The sequence below is a fragment of the Onychostruthus taczanowskii genome, unplaced genomic scaffold (genome assembly GCF_017590055.1).
Source record: "Onychostruthus taczanowskii isolate IOZ18803 unplaced genomic scaffold, ASM1759005v1 scaffold9, whole genome shotgun sequence".
NCBI classification, from domain to species: domain Eukaryota; kingdom Metazoa; phylum Chordata; class Aves; order Passeriformes; family Passeridae; genus Onychostruthus; species Onychostruthus taczanowskii.
The window spans coordinates 17,014,485-17,034,110 of NW_024506993.1; the positions used below are offsets into that span (position 1 = coordinate 17,014,485).

General features: G+C 65.8%; 4 protein-coding genes across 8 annotated transcripts in view; 3 read left to right on the forward strand and 1 right to left on the reverse strand.

Moving 5' to 3' along the window:
* Positions 1-167: 167 nt before the first annotated feature.
* On the forward strand, positions 168-8,525 carry UBA7 (ubiquitin like modifier activating enzyme 7). Its single transcript, XM_041426002.1, has 24 exons — positions 168-208; positions 331-496; positions 1,213-1,347; positions 1,415-1,521; positions 1,708-1,798; positions 1,910-2,051; positions 2,157-2,254; positions 2,362-2,508; positions 2,588-2,746; positions 2,909-3,016; positions 3,096-3,176; positions 3,261-3,416; positions 3,515-3,680; positions 3,758-3,954; positions 4,182-4,246; positions 4,391-4,565; positions 4,679-4,753; positions 5,110-5,299; positions 5,458-5,567; positions 5,655-5,741; positions 5,816-6,007; positions 7,790-7,891; positions 7,970-8,070; positions 8,358-8,525. Exons 1-24 carry the CDS (start codon positions 168-170, stop codon positions 8,482-8,484), a joined length of 3,018 nt encoding a protein of 1,005 aa, XP_041281936.1. The 3' UTR covers positions 8,485-8,525.
* A 116-nt stretch (positions 8,526-8,641) lies between these two features.
* INKA1 (inka box actin regulator 1) lies at positions 8,642-11,009 on the reverse strand. The gene is made up of 2 exons (XM_041425891.1): positions 10,866-11,009; positions 8,642-9,545 (listed from the first exon to the last, which is right to left on the reverse strand). The coding sequence occupies exons 1-2, from the start codon at positions 10,902-10,904 to the stop codon at positions 8,676-8,678; spliced, it is 909 nt and encodes a 302-aa protein (XP_041281825.1). The 5' UTR covers positions 10,905-11,009; the 3' UTR covers positions 8,642-8,675.
* Positions 10,903-17,369, forward strand: CDHR4 (cadherin related family member 4). The gene is given in 23 exon segments (XM_041425957.1): positions 10,903-11,119; positions 11,644-11,657; positions 11,867-11,971; positions 11,973-12,020; positions 12,023-12,056; positions 12,191-12,387; positions 12,460-12,622; positions 12,703-12,788; positions 12,905-13,000; positions 13,405-13,508; positions 13,581-13,717; positions 13,798-13,963; positions 14,060-14,210; positions 14,475-14,577; positions 14,770-14,985; positions 15,066-15,205; positions 15,290-15,437; positions 15,511-15,713; positions 15,792-15,931; positions 16,007-16,042; positions 17,015-17,081; positions 17,172-17,202; positions 17,314-17,369. Coding segments are annotated over 23 exon segments (2,658 nt in total).
* Positions 17,370-18,821: 1,452 nt separating this feature from the next.
* Positions 18,822-19,626, forward strand: part of IP6K1 (inositol hexakisphosphate kinase 1) — a 37,234-nt gene continuing 36,429 nt past the window's right edge. For 2 of the 5 annotated variants that reach the window (XM_041425687.1, XM_041425692.1), the window contains exons 1-2: positions 18,822-18,937; positions 19,317-19,371. The gene's annotated coding sequence lies outside the window, so the exon portion shown is untranslated. The other 3 variants (XM_041425689.1, XM_041425690.1, XM_041425691.1) reach the window with 3 other exon arrangements.

Sequence of the window (19,626 nt, forward strand, 5' to 3'; positions counted from 1 at the left end):
GCCGCCTGCGCTGTGGGGCGTGGTTTTGGGGCGGGGCCTCGGAGAGCCGGTTTGGGGGCGTGGCCTGTCCCTTCCGGCCGCCATCCCGCGCTGTGGGGGCGGGGCCTTACGGGTTGGCTCCTCCCCGGGGCGGGGCCGGGGTGTGGTCAGTCGGGGGTGGGGCCGTCATGGCGGGAAGCGAAGAGGAGCCGCGGTACTCGCGGCAGCTGTGAGTGCGGGGACCGGCACCGGGGTCCGCTACCGGGGGCCGGAGCGCCACAGGGTCGGGGCAGGGCGCGGTGCAGCGGTGCAGGTCCCGCTCCCGCTGACGGCCCCCGCCGGTACCCGCAGGTATGTGCTGGGCGGCGGCGCGCGGCGGCTGCCCGGGTCGGCGGTGCTGGTGTCGGGGCTGCGCGGGACCGGAGCGCAGGTGGCGACGGCGCTGGTGCTGGCGGGGACCGGGCGCGTCGTCCTGCACGATTGCGGTGCCGCCTGCACCGCCGACCGCACCCACCAGGTACCGGCGGGGCCGGGCGGGGCTCCCGGGAACAGGTACGGGTGAAGTTCGCTGTAACAGGTACAGGTGAGGATCTCATAACAGGAACTAGTGAGAATGCCGGTAGTGGGTGCAGGTATGGGTGGGGATCCCGATAATAGGTACGGTCAGGGGTCCCAGTAACAGGTAGAGGTACGGGCGGGTGTCCCAGTAACGAATATGGGTATGGACACAGGTCCCAGAGTACAGGTATGGGTGAGGGGCCCCATAATGTGTATAGGTATTGATAAGGGTCCGGTAATAGGTACAGACTCATGTGGGGGTCCCAGTACCAGGTACGAGTATGGAGGGGAATCCCCATAATGGGTACAGACCACAATCCCAGTAACAGGTACAGGTATGGATGGGAAGACCCCATAACATTACAGGTACATACAAGGGTCTTGGTACAGGTGCAGACTCAGGTGTGGGTCCCAGTAACAGGCACAGATGTGGCTGGATGTCACAGTAATAGGTGCAGCTGGGAGAATCCCTGTTTGCAGGTATGGGTTTGGGGTGAGGGGCTTCCAATAACCGGCACAAGCTGGGGAGGCTGGTAAGGCACAGGGTGCCCTTTACTGTCACAGGTAAGGTGACAGAGCCCCCCTCACCAGTGCAGACAGGGCATGTGGAGCACCCCACAGTGGTGAGCTGCACCCCAGGCCCATAGGGTGCCCGACCATGTGTCCATTCTGCAGTTCCTCCTGGAAGAGAGTGATCTAGGCCAGAACCGTGCCAAGGCATCCCAGCGGGCCCTGGCTGAGCTGAACCCCCATGTGGTGGTCGAGGCTCACACCGGGGAGCTGTCGGAGGCCTTCCTTGCCTCCTTCCAGGTGAGCCTGCATCCCGGCACTGGGGGGACCCCCGGGAGGGCAGCGCTCGCTGACAGACCTGGCACAGGTGGTGGTGCTGACCGAGTCCCCGCTGGAGGAGCAGCTCCGCGTCGGGGACTTCTGCCATGCCCAGGGCATCTGCTTCATCGTGGCTGACACCAAGGGGCTGGCAGGGTAAGAGGTCTCATGGGGTTCTGCACTGGCTGTGGGTCACCTTGTCCCCAGAACCCCCAGCCCTGTGCTGCAGCCCATGTCCCCAGAAGCCCACTGGCAGGGCTGCTCGGCCTGGGCAGGACATGGCAGTGGTGGGGCAGCTTGGTGGGACACTTCCTCTGGCAAAACCCCGTCTGTCCTCTCCAGGCAGCTGTTCTGTGACTTCGGGGAGCGCTTTGTTGTTCATGACCCAGCAGAAGGGGATCCAGTGTCTGCTGCTGTGGAGCACATCTCCCAGGTAGGAGGGAGGGCAGTCCCTGCAGGTCCCCCAAAATGTTGCTGCCTCCTCCACTGGCTGTATGCCATCCTAGTCCGGTGCCCCACTCTCATGTAGCCTTCCCCTCCTCAGGGCAACCCAGGAGTGGTGACATACATGGGGACAGAGAACAGCCATGGCCACCTCTTCTGCGACGGTGACCTGGTGACATTTTCTGGCGTGCAGGGGATGACAGAGCTGAACGGCCAGGAGCCCGTCCCTGTGCATGTGCTCGGTGAGACCTCCAGGGGGATCCTGGCTGCCCTAGCTCAGGGTTGAGGAACTCACCGGGTCCTTGGCAGTGACCGTGATGTGACAATTGTGCTCCTCTTGTCCCCAGATGCCTTCAGGCTGGAGATCAGTGACACCAGCTCCTTCTCGCCGTACCGCTGTGGGGGTCTGATTTCACAGATGCAGCAGCCCCAGGAGTGTTCCCATGTAAGTCCTTCTCGGTCCCAGGGTGCTGCCACCCAGGCTGGGATAACTGCTGTGCCATGCCGGGCCCCAGGAAAGCACTCATCCAATCCCTGGTGCTGTGCTGGCAGAAGCCCCTGCGCCAGTCACTGGAGGAGCCCAAAATCCAAGTGGCAAGTCCCGAGGATCTGCCACGCAGCTGCAGCCTGCACGCCGCCTTCCAGGCCCTCCACGCTTTCCGCAGGGAGCAGGGCCGCCTGCCGCGGCCCCGGGCACCCGTAAGTCCGTGTCCCGCTCCTGCCGGCCCTGCCGAACCGCACCACCCTGCGGGCTCTGCCCTCTCCCCTCTGCCCGCAGGCGGATGCCGAGCGGGTGCTGGAGCTGGCGCGGAGCCTGGGAGCGCAGCAGGGTCCCCTGGATGAGGACATCGTGCGCGCCTTCGCCAGCGTCAGCGCGGGGGACCTGTGCCCCGTGGCCGCCGTGGTCGGGGCGCTGGCGGCCCAGGAGGTGCTGAAGGTGAGCGGGGCGGGGTCCCGCCGGCCGTGGCTGTCCGGTGGCGTTTGGTGGCCACGAGGGGGCACTTGCTGCCCGCTTGGGGACGCCGGGTCCGGCAGCAGGGCTGGGGCGGGGTGAGGGGGAGCGCCCCGCTGCCACCTGCCCGCGGGCTGTTCGCCCCAGGCCATCACCGGGAAGTTCCTGCCCCTGGACCAGTGGTTGTACTTCGATGCCCTGGAGTGCCTGGCGCTGGCGGGGGCTGCGCAGCTGACAGAGACGGACTGTGCCCCGGTGAGACCCCGTGTCCAGCCCCTCCCGGCTCCCTGGGGTGCCGTGGCTGCTGTGCTCACACAGCTCCTTGTCCCGGCAGAGAGGCTCTCGCTACGATGGCCAGATTGCCGTCTTCGGGGCCAATTTCCAGGAGAACCTGGGTCATCAGAAGTACCTGGTGGTGAGTGGGGAGGGGCCATGGCGCTGGGAGGCTGTGGAGCATCCAACTGGCACTTGGGGAGCTGCAGCATCTCTGTTCTAACAGGTGGGAGCTGGTGCCATCGGCTGCGAGCTGCTGAAAAACTTTGCCATGATGGGGCTGGCAGCGGGGCCGGATGGGGAGCTCATCGTCACTGACATGGACACTGTTGCCCTCTCCAACCTCCATCGGCAGCTTCTCTATCGCTCAGCAGATATATCAGTGAGGCAGCATGAGGCAGGGGCTGGGCTCCCCACAAAGGGCATCCTGGCTGTCCCAGGGGCTCTCTAGGGCTGCCCACCCCTTCTCTGCCCTGGCAGGAGCCAAAGTCGGTAGTGGCCGCAGCAGCCGTGCAGCGCATGAACCCCGATGTCAGAGTGACAGCTCACCAGAACCAGGTGGGACCTGCTACTGAGATGCTCTACAAGGACAACTTCTTCCGGCACCTGGATGGCGTTGCCAGCGCCCTGGATACGATAGAGGCCCGTGAGTGTCAGGAAGGGCAAGGGGGCCAAGGCCCTGGGCCTGCTGCCTGGCTCCCCAGCACTCCTGGCTCCCTGCAGGCACCTATTTGGAGAGACGCTGTCTCCGTTGTCGCACACCACTGCTGGACTCGGGCACAGAGGGGACACGGGGGAATGTGCTGGCCATGGTACCGTCCCTGACCGAGCCTCTGCGGCCAGCCAGCACCCCCAGGGATGGCACCTTCCCCATGTGTACCCTGCGGCACTTCCCCCGCACCATCCAGCACACGCTGCAGGTAGGCTGAGCTGCCCCAGCCACAGCACCCAGCGAGGAGGCACCGGGACCTTTGTCTTCCTTCCCCTTGTCCCCTCCAGTGGTGAGCCATGGGCAGGATATGGCCCCAGCTGCTTCCTGCTGGCAGCCTGAGTACTGCTGCTGGTCTTGCCAGAGCCTCCCCCTCCCCCTGGGCTTGGGGGCGTAAGGGGGAGGTTCCAGTGCTCAACACTCGTTTCTCCTCCACAGTGGGCCCGTGATGAGTTTGAGGGGCTTTTCCAGCTACCTGCAGAACAAGTCAACCAGTTCATGGAGTGAGTGGGCTTTGGGGGTAGTGACACTGGGAGAGGAGCTTCCAGCTCTGCCAGGGCACTCCTGGGAATGGGGAGAGGGTGCCAGACTCACATGTCTCACAGGATTGCTCTTGGGCCAGCATCAGCAGTTGCCTGATTTTGCAGGGACCCAGCTTTCCTGGAGCAGCAGCCGCCAGGGAAGGTCCTGGAGCAGGTGTGGGAGAGGCTGCGGGAGCGGCCGCAGGACTGGCGGGACTGTGTGCGCTGGGCACGCCGGCGCTGGCAGAGCTGCTACCACGATGCCATCGCCCAGCTGCTGCACACCTACCCCCCGGAGCATGTGAGCCCAGTGCCATGGGGCTGGCACCCCCTGCACGCCCGTCCCTCTACCGGCCACCTCACTGCAGCCAGGGGCACACACCCCTGGGCCTGACTCTTCTCTCCCTGTGCCAGGAAACCAGCCCGGGTGTCCCCTTCTGGGCAGGGGACAGGAGCTGCCCCCATCCACTGACATTCAACCCTGACAATGTGAGTGCCGGGAGGGAGAGCTGTGGGGGTCTCACGTGGGAATGGTATGGGCAGAGGGAGAGCCAAGCCTGTGCTGGGCATATTGGGAATACTAAACTGTAGTTGTGCTACATCTGCCACAGCCTGTGCAGGGCTGCCAGGTCCTGGGCTGGGTCAGTCCCTGTCCCCCAGTCAGTGAGGGCACTGCAGAGGAGAGCTTGCAACATGCTCTGTGGCCAGAGGAGGAGAGTCTCCTTCACCTCCACTCTGGGGCAAAGCCAGGCAGTTCTACCAGCTCGGGGCAGTGCTGGCAGCCCTTGGCTATGTGGGACCACCCCAGCAAGGCACCCCATGGCCACCCCTGTTCTACCTTGCAGGACACCCACCTGGATTATGTCCTGGCTGCTGCCCACCTCTTTGCCCAAGTACACAGGGTGCCACCATGCAGGGACCGGGCAGCCATCCAGGCCATCCTCCGTGATGTGGTCCTGCCACCCTTTGCACCCCAGGAAGGGCTCCAGATCCCCCTCACAGAGGAACCCACAGAGGAGGCACAGGTTCCCACAGGTGAGGTTCCCAGGTACGTTCCTGGGTCCAGCCTGATGGTGGTGGGGCTGTGGCTTCTTGTCCCTGCTTCAGCAGCCAAGATGATCTAGACGAAGGTGGAGACACCCCAGCAGTGCCACAGTGCAGGAGTATCATGCCAGGCATCTTTGTGCCCCCAGATCACAGGCAGCTGACAGAGCTTACCCAGGACCTGGTGCAGTGGAGACAGGAGCTGGTGGGGGATGAGGACACACAAGCACCCTTGATGGTGCCCATCCACTTTGAGAAGGTAGCGGAGCCAGGCAGGTGGCCCTGCTCAGCCTGAGGGGGTTGATGTCCCCATGGGATGCAGATATCTCCCCACTCTTCCCCACAGGACAACGATGTCCACATAGACTTTATCACAGCAGCGTCCAACCTGCGTGCAGAGAACTATGGCATCTCCCCTGCCAACTGGCTGACGGTGAGAGGGGCAGCCTGTGGGGTCACGAGTCCCTGTCCCGTGTGGGGCAGCTGGTGACGCCCTCCTGTCCTCAGAGCAAGCGAATTGCTGGGCGGATCGTGCCCACCATCATCACCACCACGGCGGCCGTGGCCGGGCTGGCGTGCCTGGAGGTCTACAAGCTGGTGTGGGGGTGTCAGGACCTCAGCTGCTACCGCAACAGCAACATCAGCCTGTCTGCCTGCCTGCTGCTCCGTGTGCAGCCCCCGCCAGCCCCCACCTACCGGGTAGGACCCTCTTCCCTGGGAAAGGGCAGGCAGGGGACACCCAGGGGCCAGTGGCATCTGCTGTGGGACAATGTCAGGGACCCAGGGGAAAGGAGGTGGCTACGCAGCAAGGACAGCCCTGGACATAGCACTCTAGAGATGGATCTGGGTGCTGCAGTGGGTTTGGGTTGGGAATACTGCCAGGCAGTGAGGAACCAGCTCCTTCACCGGACCCAGGGGAAAGGAGGTGGCCACGCAGCAAGGACAGGCCTGGCCATAGCACTCTAGAAATGGATCTGGGTGCTGCAGTGGGTTGGGAATACTGCCAGGCAGTGAGGAACCAGCTCCTTCATCTGGCTGCCCCCAGCACTGAGACATTGCCTCTGTCCCATTCCCCCAGCCCCAGGCCCAGCTGTGATGCTCTGGGGTGCCCATGGGGCTGAGGCAGCCCCGCTGCCCCACGGCAGGCCCCACGCTGAGCCCCACAGCCAGGGGTGGGAGGCCGCTGCAGCCGCGCTCATCTGGCTTATGGAAACCAGCTGCGGCAGCCAGAGAGCAGCTGGCACCGGGCCGGGAAGGGCCGCCCGGGGGAGCGGGGCCGGGGGTCCCGGCGGTGGGGAACCAGGGAGGGAGAGCGGGGGTGGGGGCAGGCCCAGATTGGGACCGTCTGGGCTATAGAGGCCCCTTTGTCTGGGGGTTTATGGCGTGCGAGGCAGCCCTTCCGGCACGGCAGGAAGCGCCGATTGGAACCAGATTGGCCCGGGGGGCCCAGGGCCGGGGGCAGGAAGAGGGGGAGGGAGGCGACTCCGCTGCCTTGCGCCGGCTCCAGCACCACTTCGGGCTGATGGCTGCCCCACGGCCCCCTCAAACCCCATGCCCAGCCCTGTGCCATCCTGGCTGTAGTGTCCCTGGGTTGGCATCATCCCTGGATGGAGGATGCTGCTGGGTCTGGCCATGCCCTCAGGTCCCTGCAGCAGCACCCAACACCTCCATGTCCCAGGGCGAGGACACCCGGTGTGACATTTCACACCCAGCTGCTTGGCTGTGGTGGGAACACGTCCTCAAGGTCTGCTTGGTGTGACCTATGTCCTCATGGGGACCTGGGGAGCCCACGCTGGGGGCCAGCCTTGTCCAGAGGAATATGCTTCCCAGGGCCAGAGCGATGTACTTTGGTGGTGGAGGGCCAGGCCGAGGCTTTCCCTTTGTGCCGAGCTGTTGCTGCCCGGTGAGGATGGGGTTAAGCCCTTCTCTCCACCAGTGGGATAAGTGCAGGCAGCAGAAGGCGGAGGTGAGAAGGCAGCAGAAAGCAGGAGGGAGAGTGACCAGGTGTGAACACCCCTCCCGAGTGGGGCAGGGGCCAGGCGGGCAGTGCCGGCGCTGCCTGCGGCGAGGGCAGATGGCCGTGTAGCCCTGCCAGACGGCGCGGGGCCGCGTCCGGCGCTTGGCCCGGGGCTTGGCACCGCATTGGCCTCCTCGGCCGGAGCAGGGGTCGTGGGGCCACAGGCATGAGAAGAGACGATTGTGTGGGGCTGGGCAACGCTTCAATGGCCTTTTGTGCGCCTGTCCTGGCCCGGGGCTAGGGGCAGTGCCGGCCCCACACTGACACTGACCCTTAAGTGGACCCCAGCAGTGCTGGGGGGATAGTTGTGTCCCCCACTACCCCTGCAATACCATGGTGCCCCCATCACCCTACCCATTTGCCTGCCCTGATGTCCCCCAGCCCTTGTGCTGCTCCAGCCCCTGCCCCACAGGGCTGGTCAGCCAGGATATGGGGTGCCAGTGCTGGCTGCTACCCCCTGGCAGTACGGCGGGCGGGAGTGGAGCTGCTGGGACCGGCTGGAGATGCGGGCAGTCGGCGCAGATGGGCAGGGGATGACGGTGCAGGAGGTGCTGGAGTGGCTGCAGGTGAGCCCAGCGCTGTCAGCACTCAGTCAGGGCACCCTGGGGGACGCAGGGCCAGATCCTGACACCCACCTCTTGTAGAGGACACACGGCTGGACCGTGACCATGCTCCTGTGTGGTGACAGCGTGCTCTATGACAGCAAGGCAGATGCAGAGACACGGGCCCGGCAGCAGGCACAGAGGTAGGTCCACGGCTCCAGGGCCCAATCCTGCCCCGGGGGGGGGCTTCCAGCCCCCACTGCCTCAATCCTGAGCTACTCCAGCTGCAGTGCAGCTCCCAGCCGGCTGCTGGATAAACATCCTGCCGGCAGCACTTCCCGTGGCGGGACCCCTGCCCGGCCCCTTGCTGCGGCCCCTGCATCCCACCAGCCTGGCCGGACACCCCTGAGGGGCCCGAGGCACCCCCAGAACACTCAGCCAGCCTTGCGGGACAAGCCAGTGCCCCCAAAACCCCCCTTCCCTGCTACAGGTTATCCGAGAGCTTGGAGGATGCCAGGATGCCGCAGCAGCAGGACCTGGAGCTGCTGTATATCTGCGAGGGAGAGGACGCTGAGGCTGAAGATACCCGTCCCCCTCTCCTGTGCTCCCTGCCTTGAGCAAGGGGCCAGCACCTCCTGCCCCATGCAATAAAAGCTGCAGGCTGCAATAGCCCTCCTTGCAAAAAAACCCCTGTTTGCCCCTGCCTGGCGTCGGGCACAGGCACTCCCTTTGATAAACGCTGCGGCACCCAGACCGTATAAAACGGGGGTTTATTTACAGGGTGGGGGTGCAGGCCGCAGCAGCGGGGCTAAATGTAGCCGATAACGTCGTTGCAGATGATGGGCTGGCGGCTGCGGCTGTTCATCAAGGCGGTGAAGCGGTGGAAGTCCGTGGCCAGCTGGGCGATGTTGCTGTGGGACTGGTGGAAGCAGGCGCCCTTGGGCTGTCCCCCCAGCCCCAGCGGGCAGGAGAAACGCTTGGTGGCATCGCGGCCGCCCGGCCGGGCACCGTCGGCGCCCCGGGGCCGGGCCATGTTGGCCAGCTTACGGCGTACGTTGCCCGAGAGGCTGAGCAGGAAGGCGGGGGGCTTGGCCAGCCGGCGGGAGGGCTCGGCGGGGGCCCGGCGACGCGGTTCGGCGCCCACCTCGGGCAGGTCCATCCAGTTCTCCACCAGGTCAGCGAAGCAGTTGTCGCCCAGCACCAGAGGCTGCCGGTTCCGGCTCTGCGACAGCAGTGCTACGGTCCAGTCCTGCGTGTCGGCGGGCTCCAGGGCCCGCCACTGCTCCAGACAGGCGTCCGAGGTGGATTTGGGGCGGACACGGCGGGCGGGGGCGGGCGGTGGGGCGGCGGGGCCGGCGGAGAGCCGGTGTGCCCGTTGGCAGGGCAGCAGATGCCGGCGCCGCACGGGCACCTCCTCTTCCCTCCAGGTGCCCCCCGACGCCTCCGAGTACCCCGAGTCGAACTCCAGGCTGCGCTCGCTGGCCGGGGGGGAGCGAGCGGCCGGGCCCCCCCCCTCCTCCTCCTCGCCACCGGGATCTAGGCTGCAGGCCGAGTCCGCCGCCGAGCCGGGGCGCGGGGCACGGGGAGCCGGCCCCGCCGCCCTTCCGGGGTGGTGCGGTGTCTGCCGCGTGCCGTGCATGTGCGCCCGCAGCGTCGGCCCCGCGTCCCGCCGGCACCACTGCAGGGAAAGGGCACGTCAGCACGGATGTCGCCGCCGCCCCCAGGCAGCCCCGCGATCCCCATCCCACCCTCCTCGGCACCCCGCGCCCCCCCCGCCCCGGCTCTTGGGGGCTTCGCTGGCGCAGTGGGCGTGCAGCAGGGTGCGGAGAGCGGGCCGCAGGTCCCGGCTTGCCTCCAGCCCCGGGCCCCGCTTTCCTGCGGCTCCTGCGCAGAGCCGGCCGGCGTGCAGCGGCTTGTCGGGTGAGCAAGCAGGCACCCAGCCCCGGCCGTGCCTGCGGGAAATGACAGAGGGCCACGGCACGTAGGAGCGGGCGCTCCACTGCACCCCCCCGACAGCCCCTCGAGTGCCCCCTTCTCGGTAGGGAGGCACCGGGACACCCCTCCGGCAGAGTCCCACCCGGTGGCACGGGGCCAGCGGCAGCCCCAGGGCACCCGCGGGTGCTGGGGTGGGGCTCTGCCCCCGCGCGTCGGCAGGGCCACCCACCCACCCTGCGCCCTCCAGCTGGGGACACCCCAGGTGACGTCAGGGTGCAGCCAGCCCCGCGTCCAAGGCCCGGGACCCCCCAAACGCCGGGAAATACAGGGGACCAAGGCAGCCAGGGCCGAACGGAGCACGGCCGGGCGGGCGCTGGAGGGGACTGCTGGCTCCCGCAGCCGGGCCGCTCCTCGCTCTTGAATTCCTATTGTCTGAACCCAAAAGCAGGGTGTTACGTCCGCTTTCCTTTCTGCGCTGGAGTCGCGGGAAGCTGAGTGTGCAGGAGGGATTGCTTCCAGGACCGATAATTCTGTCCTCTCTGGCTGGCCCTGACACAGCTGCTGGCAGGACTGTCCTTGTCCCTCTCCACGTCCCCGTCCAAATCCCTGTCCTCCTCCCTGCTGGCTGGGACCCTCTCATCCAGCCCTAGTAGCAATGTGCCACCACTCCGAGCAGCCCAGTCCTGCCGCTGGCCGGGAACACTGGGGCAGCCGGTTGTGAGGTGCTGGGTAAGCATGTGGCAGGCCCAGGAGAGCCGAAGGGCCGCCCTGTCACCGCCGTCCCTCGGGGCAGCCCAGGTAGGTGGCAGCTCCCGGGGGACGGTGCCGCTGGCACCTTGACAGCTGGACACCGTGGCCGCTGGCCACCCGTGCCCCCACACCACCAGGGTCCCACGGGACGCACACGTCCCCCGTGCTGCCCTTGGCCTCGCGTGTAATGTCACGGCCTTGATGTCACCGGCAGAGCCTGGACGTCACGGTAGCCCCGCAGACCCGGGGCGCGGGCACGGTGGTCCCGTCCCGTCCCGTCCCGTTCCCTCCCGGTGCCCGCGGCGGCACTCACCCGCTCGGCGCCGAGCTCGTCTGGGCGGGCGTTGTGCATGCCCGGTCCTGCTCCCCCGGCGCCGCTCCCGGCCCCGCTCCCAGAGCCGCCGGTGCCGGTGGCGGAGCAGCAGCGACAGCGGACGGAGCGCCCGGCCGTGCCCGCCGCCTCCCGGCGCTGCCCGCCCCGGGGCCCCGCGCCGGGCACCGCCCGGGCACCGCCGGGATCCGTGTCCCGGCCGGCAGCACCTCGGGCACCGGGGGTCCCGCAGCTCGGTATGCCCCGCCGGGAAGGAGGGCAGCCCCGGTACAGAGCCCCGGCGGAGGCATTCCCCGTCGGCACCACCCCCACCGGGCTGCCAGAGCCGGGCTGGGAGCTGGAGGAGAGAAGTGAACAGTGACCCGGGCCGCGGTGCCCGTTAATTGGGAACTAATAGCGCTTAATGGGGATCCCGGGAGAAGCGGCACTGGTTTGCAAATGAACGAGAACACGGCCAAAAATTAGCTCCCAGCTAATTTTCCCGTTCCCGAGCGTGCCGCGTGGTGAAGCAGCGTGGGGTGGCAGCCAAACCCCACGGAGCTGCGAGTGGCGAGGGGCTTGGAGTGGCGGCGTGCAGAGCGGGGGGCACTGGAGCCGTGCCCTGTCCCTCCCCTGGCCGGGACGGCCGCCACGGGTGGGGATGGACGGCATGACGCCGGGCCGGGGTGGTGCCCAGCACCCCTGGCAACCCGCTGCAGCTTGTCCCAAACACTCAGCGAGCCATGGGCATGCACGGACACCTCACCTTCCTCCTCCTCAGCCTCTATGCCCCGGGTAGGTGCTTCAAGGTCACAGTGTTCGGGGCACCCTTTGCCAGATGGTGGGTGGATGACTGAGAGGAAGGCAACAGGGATGAGGCTCTCCTCGGTTGCGCCCACATTCCTGGGGCTGACCCCACGGTGGGCAGAGGGATTGGCAGCTGCCTGGGTTGAGGCAGGGAGGGGCACATGAGCATGCTCAGGGCATTGTCCGGGTGTCCTCAGCATTGCCAGGATCTTACTGGGGCTTCTTTTGGCATCACTGTGGCATATCCAGACACCACTGGGGTTTCATCAGAGCATCTCACAGAGGGAATTCTCTCTGCCAGCATCTCCCCAGGGCATTGCTAGGGCACACCTGGCAGGCTGAGGTGACACTCTCTCCTCTTTGCAGGGACATTCGTCAGAGCAACAGGTAAGAGCGGGGTGCTTTGGACCCAGCTGTGTCTGGCAGGGGAACCTGTGCCTGCATTGGTGCTTAGGTGCAGGAGAAGAGCTCCATAAGCACAGCTGGATGAGCCATCAGTGGCCCTTGGGGTCTTCCACCAGTCCTGCCTGACCTGCCACGTGTGGTGGCCCTGAGTGAGGACACAGTTCCAGGCACTCGCATCGCTGAGGTGACCGTGTCCTGCAGCAACTCAAGCAGCAGTCCCAATGTCACCCTGGATAGCATCGAGCCCGACCACCCCTTCAACTCCATCGCCATCAGCTCTGACCCCACAGATGCCACCACGTTCCGGGCAGAGGTGTGGCTGGGGAATAGGGAGTGGGGCAGGAGCTGGCAGGCACCCTGCTGAGTGACTGTGTCCCCATGGCAGGTGACACTGCGTGCTGGTGCAGAGCTCGATGCCCGCCGGGTGAACCAGTACACACTGATCCTGCGGGCTGCTTGTCCTGGTGAGGATGAGGTGGAAGAGCGGCTCTTTGTCCGGGTCACAGCAGGGCATGTGCTGCGCTGTGACACCCCCTTTGCCAGCGCAGGTAGGAACAGGGGGGCACAGGGCAGTGGGGGCTGTGCGTGCCAACCAGCACCAAGCTCCCACAGCTGTGCTGTGCTCCAGAAGGTGATGTGGTGCAAGTGCTGGCAGATGTGGCGCCCCGGACACCCCTGTATGCGGTACTGCCACAGCCACTTGGTGGGCTGACGGTGAGTGGCAGCTCCCTGGGGGGCCACACCCCCATTGAAGGGAGCAGCCTTGGAGACAGCAGAACCCCAGGTATGGAGGAGATGGACAGGGGTTCCCGTCACCCTCCTTTCTGCAGTTCAGGCTCCGAAACCAAAACACACCACTCACGCTCACCCGCCGGGGCCTGGTGCTGGCACCTGACAATGGTTTTGATCCCAGCAAGGACATCCAGGTGGGCACCAGCAGCCCCAGGCTGGTCACAGCCACCTCTCAGTCCACTGGGGCTTAGCCCCTCCCTGGCCTCAGCTCTCCACATCCTGCTCTGCCCATTAGGCCCATGTCTTCCCCTGGACCCACAAGTGCTCCATCCCTCGTCCCCATCCCCTCTGCACCTCAAGTCCCATCCATATCCTCATCCCTGTCTGTATTCCTGCCCATTCTAGTTTCCAGCTCATACTCATCTCCATCTCCACACCTCTGTTCCTACTCCAAGCCCCATTCTCATCTCTTGCCCCCTCTCCTTTGTTTCTGTTCCTGTTTCTGTTCCCATCCCATCACTATTCCTGTCCCCGTCCCCATCCCCATTGTTGGTGCCACTCGGGGCTGTCCCAGAGCTGCCCCGGTGCTGGCCCACAGACGTTCCGGCTGGAGATTGAGGTGATGGATCGTCACGGGCACAACTGCAGCGGGGCTGTAAGGGTGGAGGTGCTGCCATCACAGCGTCCCCACGTCACCTTCCCGTGAGTGGGGTTGGGCCAGGAGGGGAGTGCTGGTGGCACCAGGCTGTGCCACAATGCCCACCTCGCCTGCAGTGAGCCACACCGGGCTGTGACAGTGACAGAAGGCATTGGCCCCTTGGAAGTGGTCACACAGGTCCATGCCAGAGGGGACAATGTCCGCTATGCCATCCTTGCTCCTGTGGCTCCCACACTCTTCACCATTGATGAGGGTGAGCAGGGCAGTGGGGATCCCCAGGGACGCCCTGTCCCTGTCCCTGTGCCCAGTGCGAGGCCACGGCTCCTCCTGCAGTGACAGGTGAGATCCGCAGCACCCGCCGGCTGGAGGTGATCCGTGCCCACCTCCTCATCCGGGCTTACAACGCGCTGCACCCCGACGACCACGCCACCGCCACGGTCAATGTCACCGTGCAGGGGACAGACCGCCAGGCACCAAGATGTGACCCAGCCATCTTCGTGTATGGCTCAGGGGGGAGTGGGGTGCATGAGACTCTGCTCTCTCATGTCTCCCAGGACAGGGGACAGAGGCTGAGCTGCTGGCTGCCCTGCCACAGGTCCCAGGTGGCCGAAACCGAGTCGCCCGGCAGCACCTTGGTGACGCTGAGGTGCACCGACTCCACCAGCACTGACGGGTGTCTGCACTATGCTCTCGAGGGGCCTCCCTCCTTCCGCTCCCACTTCTGCATGGAGGGGCCACAGCTGAAGGTGGGCAGGGCAGTGCCCAGGTGGACAGCGAGCCCAGACCCCGGAGCCCAGTGGGACCCTGTAACATGTGCTGTCGTGTCAGGTTCTGCGTCAGGGCTCCCTGCTCCCCAAGGCCTGCTCATTCTCCTCACTTGTCCCTCCTTCTCCCCTGGCATCGCAGCTTTGTGGGACACCCTGGCTTTGTGGGATACTCAGGCTTTGCAGAGCATCTGAGCTTTGCAGAGCACCTCAGCTCTGCCTGACTCTCTCCTTCTGGCTTGGCAGGTCAACTCCACCCTCGACTATGACTCAGAGGCCATGGCTGCTCTGGGCTTCCAGTTAACGGCCACCATTGTGGTGACAGTGGGAGGACAGCCCCTACAGAGCAGTGAGTGTCCATGTCCCTAGGGTGGGAAAAGACCTTTCCCAATCCCCAAACCAGCAGATCACAGAGGAAACATTCCTTCCCTGCTGCCCCAGAGATGCCCACCCCAGGGGTGGTGCCTCTGTCCCCATGTCACCCAGCTCAGCAGAGGCCGTGGGGTGGTGCCAGCATGGCTAGCAGCTGTGTCCCACACAGCCCGTGTGCCTGTGCTTGTGACGGTGACACCTGTCAACGAATTCAGACCGGCGTGCCCCAGCGGTGCCACCTTCGCGGTGCCAGAGACAGCAGCTTTTGGCAGCATGGTGGGGCGTGTGGCTGGCACTGACCGTGACTACCCCCTGGACAGCCTCGAGTACAGCCTGGAGGGGGGGCCCGGCCCGGCACAGCCCTTCTCCATCGACAGGCGCACTGGTGAGCACCGGGCCCCTTCCCCAGCCCCCGCCACACCCCATGGCACCTCCCGGTTCCCAGCAGCTCACGCCTCCCCACAGGCGAGATCCGCGTGGTGGGACCCCTGGACTCGCAGCAGCAGAAGAGCTACAGGCTGCTGGTGCGGCTGACGGACACCCACAATGACCTGGACCTCAGGAAGAGGCAGAGCCGTCTGTGCGACGTGTCTGTGCGCCTGCAGGTGCGAGGGCAGCCCGCTGGGCGGGCTGTGCTGGGTGCGAGGACTGGGGGTGCCTACCCTAGCGCTTCCTCCCGCTCCTGGCAGGCTGTGCCGGACCAGCTGCCGGTGTGCATCCCCGAGGTGCAGGAGCTGCGGATCACGGCTGGGTCCCCGGGCAGCCGCCAGCCCGTCACCCGCCTGGTGTGCCACGGCGGCCCCGACAGCGCCGTGCTGACTTACAGCATTGTTGGAGGTGAGGAACGGCCAAGGCACGGCACAAAGCCGCCCTCGCCGTGGTGTGACACTGAGCAGACCCTCTCGTCCAGGCAATGAAGATGGGCGCTTTCGGCTGGAAGGGAGCACCCTTGTCTACCTCCCCAGTGACCGAGCCGAGCCCCACCCCTTTGTCCTGCTGGTGGAGGTGGGGGGCGGCTCTGGTGGCCGCCGCCGCAGCATCGTGGTGGCCCTGGTGGTGCACGTCACCCCCCGGAGCACCCCGGTGCCCCCCAGCACCAGCACCCAGCACACGGTGAGCAGAGCCCGCTGATCGGGAGGTGCTCCAGGGTCCCTTGAACCTCCCATGGCCCTCACCCCACTGCCTCCACAGACGCTGCAGAAGGAGCCGCTGGTTGTCACGCAGACAGAGGCAGTGTGGCACCCGCCAGCCTGGTTTGTGGCCGTGCTGACCATCTCTGGTGTCCTGCTGCTGGCCACCCTGGGCTGCATGGCCCGGAACCTGCTGTGCAGGTGAGCCCCAGCCCGCTCAGCATGGCTCAGTGAGCAAGGCTAAGGGCTCACGGCTGCCTTCTGCTCCTCCCACAGCAACCGGGCCCCTGGCAAGCTGCTCCTGGCCAAGAGGTGAGTGCTATACGGCCAGGGTGGTCATACTGGCAGTTGTATTGTCCTTGCAGGTAGCCAGGGAGACACAGCACACGGGGTAGGTTTAATATTCTCTGCATTTGGCTTGCTGTGCCAGGGAGCCGTCTCTGCCCAGGGCAGGGGTGCAGCCCTGATGGGGGCTATGGAAGCAGAGAGAGCATTTTGGCCAGTATCCGGTGATGTCGGTGGCCAGGCTGGGGCACAAACTCTGCAGTGGACAGGGTGGGATGGCACAGTGCTGGTGCCAATGCCTGGGTCCTGGCACCAGGGCTGAGGTCACTGCAGCTCACCAGGGGAGCCCCTGTTTGGCAGGGGTGGGCCCCATTTGTCAGGGAAAACTACCAGGGAAGAGCTGAACAGGCTGCACAACCCCTGGAAGATCAGTGATGGTGACAAGTGACAGAGGAGAGAGCCTGGGCAGATGCTAGACCAGCCTGTGCCAAGTGTCTGCACAGCAAGGAGGAGACATGCAAGCCCATGGCAGGACAAGTCACCTCCAGTGGCATAACTGGCCCGAGGTGATGCACAGCTGGATGCAGGTTCATTGGCAAGGCTGGGGCCACCGTGCTTGGTGACACTGGGACTGTAGTGACCATGCAAGGGAGAAGACCCAGGGTCAGCCCCGTGGTTGGCCTTGGCAGCTCCCCCAGCACAGCATCCTCCAAGCACAAGAGTGATGCGTGCCAGCACATGGGGAAACAAGTGGATGTGGTGGCAGACCTGCTTGCTGCTCAGGCACTGGTGAAAGGTGGTGGTGCCTGGGGGAGCACAGCCCTGTCACAGTTCCCTCCTGTGCCAGGACACAATCAGGTAGGTGGATGATGGGCTTAACAGGGTGAAGCTGGCAGGGTGAAACCTGGCTGGCAAGTCACTCCCAGCAGCATCTCGTGGGGTTGAGGCCGGCAGCCCATCACTGACAGCATTCCCTCCCTTCCCCTCTTCCTTCTGCAGCTCCTGGGATGTGGTGGAAAACAGCAGGGGCAAGGAGGAACAGGGACACCCACATAGCAGCAACCCAGTAAGTGTGTGGCAGCGAGGGTGGGTGCCCTGCCAGGGAGGCAGAAGAGCCCTGTGGCCCTCAGCAGCCTCTCCTGTCTCCTCCACACAGGGGCAGTTCGATGGCCATGCTCAGGACCCACGTGAGTGCCCTGTCCCACAGCCCCAGCAGCCTCAGGTTGTGTCCTCCAGGGCAGAGGGGTCTGGGGACAGGAGAGATGGGGACCAGTGACTGAGTGCTGCCTCCATCCCAGGCACCGGCAGGGACTATGTCTTCAGCAGCGTGACAGGGGCTCAGCGCTGGATCTGAAGGGCTCGACTTGCTGAGGGGCTCCTTGTGACCCACAGCTCCATGAGCTGGGCTGGGCAGAGCACGGGGCACTGGCAGACAGCTGGGACGGCCCCCGAGGACGAGACCCATCCTTTGTGGCCGAACCTGCTGCACATGGGGCGCAGCCACACCCTGAGCCACCTCAGCCAGTGCAGAGCTAATAAACGGTGTCAGAGATTGCACACGCGGCTGTGATTGCCGCAGGGAGTCCGTGGCCGGGCAGTGCTGCTGCTGGCTGTCCTGCTGTGCTGGTCATTAGCACTGTCTGGTCAGCCGTGTGAGTGACCCAGGACAAGCATTGGCAGCGGGCTCGGCACTGCAAAAAAGGTTACGAGAGCTTCGGCCAAGTCTGCTTCGGTCGCAGAAGCATCTCTGTAGCCTCTGGATGTGACCCAGCCGGGACTGGGTCAGATAACCGGGAGGTTATCTAGGGCTAGAAAACTCAGCCACGGGTAATTTTGACCAACTTTTGCCCCGTGTTCCGTGTCCCCCTCAAGCTCTGCTTTGTTACAGCGCTCGCAGGGGCAAACGGGTGGGATGAGCAGCTGGTGGGCAGGCGGGATGGGTCGATAATTGGGAGGAAAAGTGAATTAGCGTGGGTGCAGGTGAGCGGGACGCCGCAGGAGGAGCTGGGAGCGGCGGGAGGCTTTGAAGGCGTCAGTCAGCGGGAGGTGGGAAACCGGTTATTTGAATTTCAAAGGAGCGCGCCACGGGACGCCTCCCTGGCAGCTCCCGGGGAAATGAAGCGCTGGCGGGATAAGAGGGAAGAGACTAATTTGGGGAGTAGGTGACTAAGGGGAGGGAAGGGGAACAGAGGCCAGCCGTGAAATTTCACAGTGAGAGGGGTCACCTGTGTGACTTTGCCTGAGGGTCCCTTTTGCCCCGAACCCACAGGAACCGTGACTGTCCGGGAATTTAACCCTTTGTGGTACCGGAGTGGTGCGTGAGCGTGTCCCGTTGGCGAGACGCCGCTCGGAGCGGCGGCGGGAGCGGGTTGCGGAGCGGCCCCGGGGGCTCGGAGCTCTGAGTGTGGGACCGCGGGACGGCCGGGTGTGAGTTTGTGCCGGGAGCACGGGGCGCAGACCGGCCGGGAGCGGGCTCTGACCGCGGGTCGGAGCGCGGAACCGCGGCCCGGCGGGGCGCGCCCAGCACGCGCGGGCCGCGCCCATTGGCCGAGCGCCCCCCCTTCTCCGCGGGCAGCCAATGAGGAGGAGCTGCCCGCGAGGAGGCGGGGCTCTGGCGGGCGTCACGTGTGCCTAACGTGCGCTGCCGTCCGCACTCGGGAAAGGGCGGGGCGGCTCTGCGCTTGAATGACACGGAGTTTGACCTATCAGCGTCCCGAGAGGGCCCCCGTGGGGCGGGACCCGGGTGCGGACTGGCGCGCAGGGCGACAGGGCGGGCTTTGGACGGCGCGGTTGCTATGACGGCCAGCGCCGGGCCCCGCCCGCCCGGGCGCCGCCATCTTGTTGTTGATTCGAGCGGCGGGGAGCGGCGGCGCTGGGGCTCCGCGTTCCGGTGTCCCGGCCGGGCAGGCAGCGCCGGCCCCGGTGAGCCGGGCGGGCGGGGACTGGCCAGGCTGCCGGGCGGGGGGCTGAGCCGAGCGCGCTGCCGTGAGGGGAGACCCGGGTGCGGCCCCGTGAAGGGAGAGGGGATACACAGGCACGGCCGGGTGAGGGGGCAGCGAGCACCGGGATGGGCCTGGAGTGGAGGGGTCCGTGCGCGGCCCCGTGAGGAGGGGCTGGGGCGAGCGCGGTACGTCCCCGTGTGTGCGTGGGTGAGACCCGGGCGCTTTCCCCTGCGGGGCTGGCCTGGGGCACGGCCGGGGCGGGGTTCCCGGGCTGGGCAGCGGGTGCCGGGGCAGGGCCGTGCCCAGCGGGCAGAGCGAGCGTCCCTTCCCTTTGTGCCCTTCCTTCCTTCCTTCCACAGGAGCTGCGCGCAGGAAGGAGCTCGGAAACCGCGGCGGTAACATGAAACCAACATGGTGAGGAGGCTGCTGGGGCTGGGGCCCGTCCGTGCTGCCCCCGGCAGGGAGGCGTGTGGGTGGCCCGGGAGCGCTGGCTGCCCCGCTGGGGACACCCGGAGAGCCTGGTAGTCCCCCGGGGCAGGTGTGCTCGTGGGGCTGCAGACCTGGACCGGGACCGACCTTCCCCGGGGTTTTCCAGGGCGGGTTGAATTAGGGTAGGTGGTACTGGGTCCATATCCTTAATTTTTAAGCTCAGCATCAGCTCTCTTTTAT

Bases quoted from the DNA above. Each gene is read 5' to 3' on its own strand.
- UBA7 (XM_041426002.1), top strand. From the start codon at position 168: ATGGCGGGAAGCGAAGAGGAGCCGCGGTACTCGCGGCAGCT. The intron at 497-1,212 runs GTACCGGCGGGG...TCCATTCTGCAG, and splicing joins CCGCCGACCGCACCCACCAG to TTCCTCCTGGAAGAGAGTGA. The intron at 3,955-4,181 runs GTAGGCTGAGCT...TCTCCTCCACAG, and splicing joins CCATCCAGCACACGCTGCAG to TGGGCCCGTGATGAGTTTGA.
- INKA1 (XM_041425891.1), bottom strand. From the start codon at position 10,904: ATGCACAACGCCCGCCCAGACGAGCTCGGCGCCGAGCGG. The intron at 9,546-10,865 runs GTGAGTGCCGCC...CTTTCCCTGCAG, and splicing joins ACGAGCTCGGCGCCGAGCGG to TGGTGCCGGCGGGACGCGGG.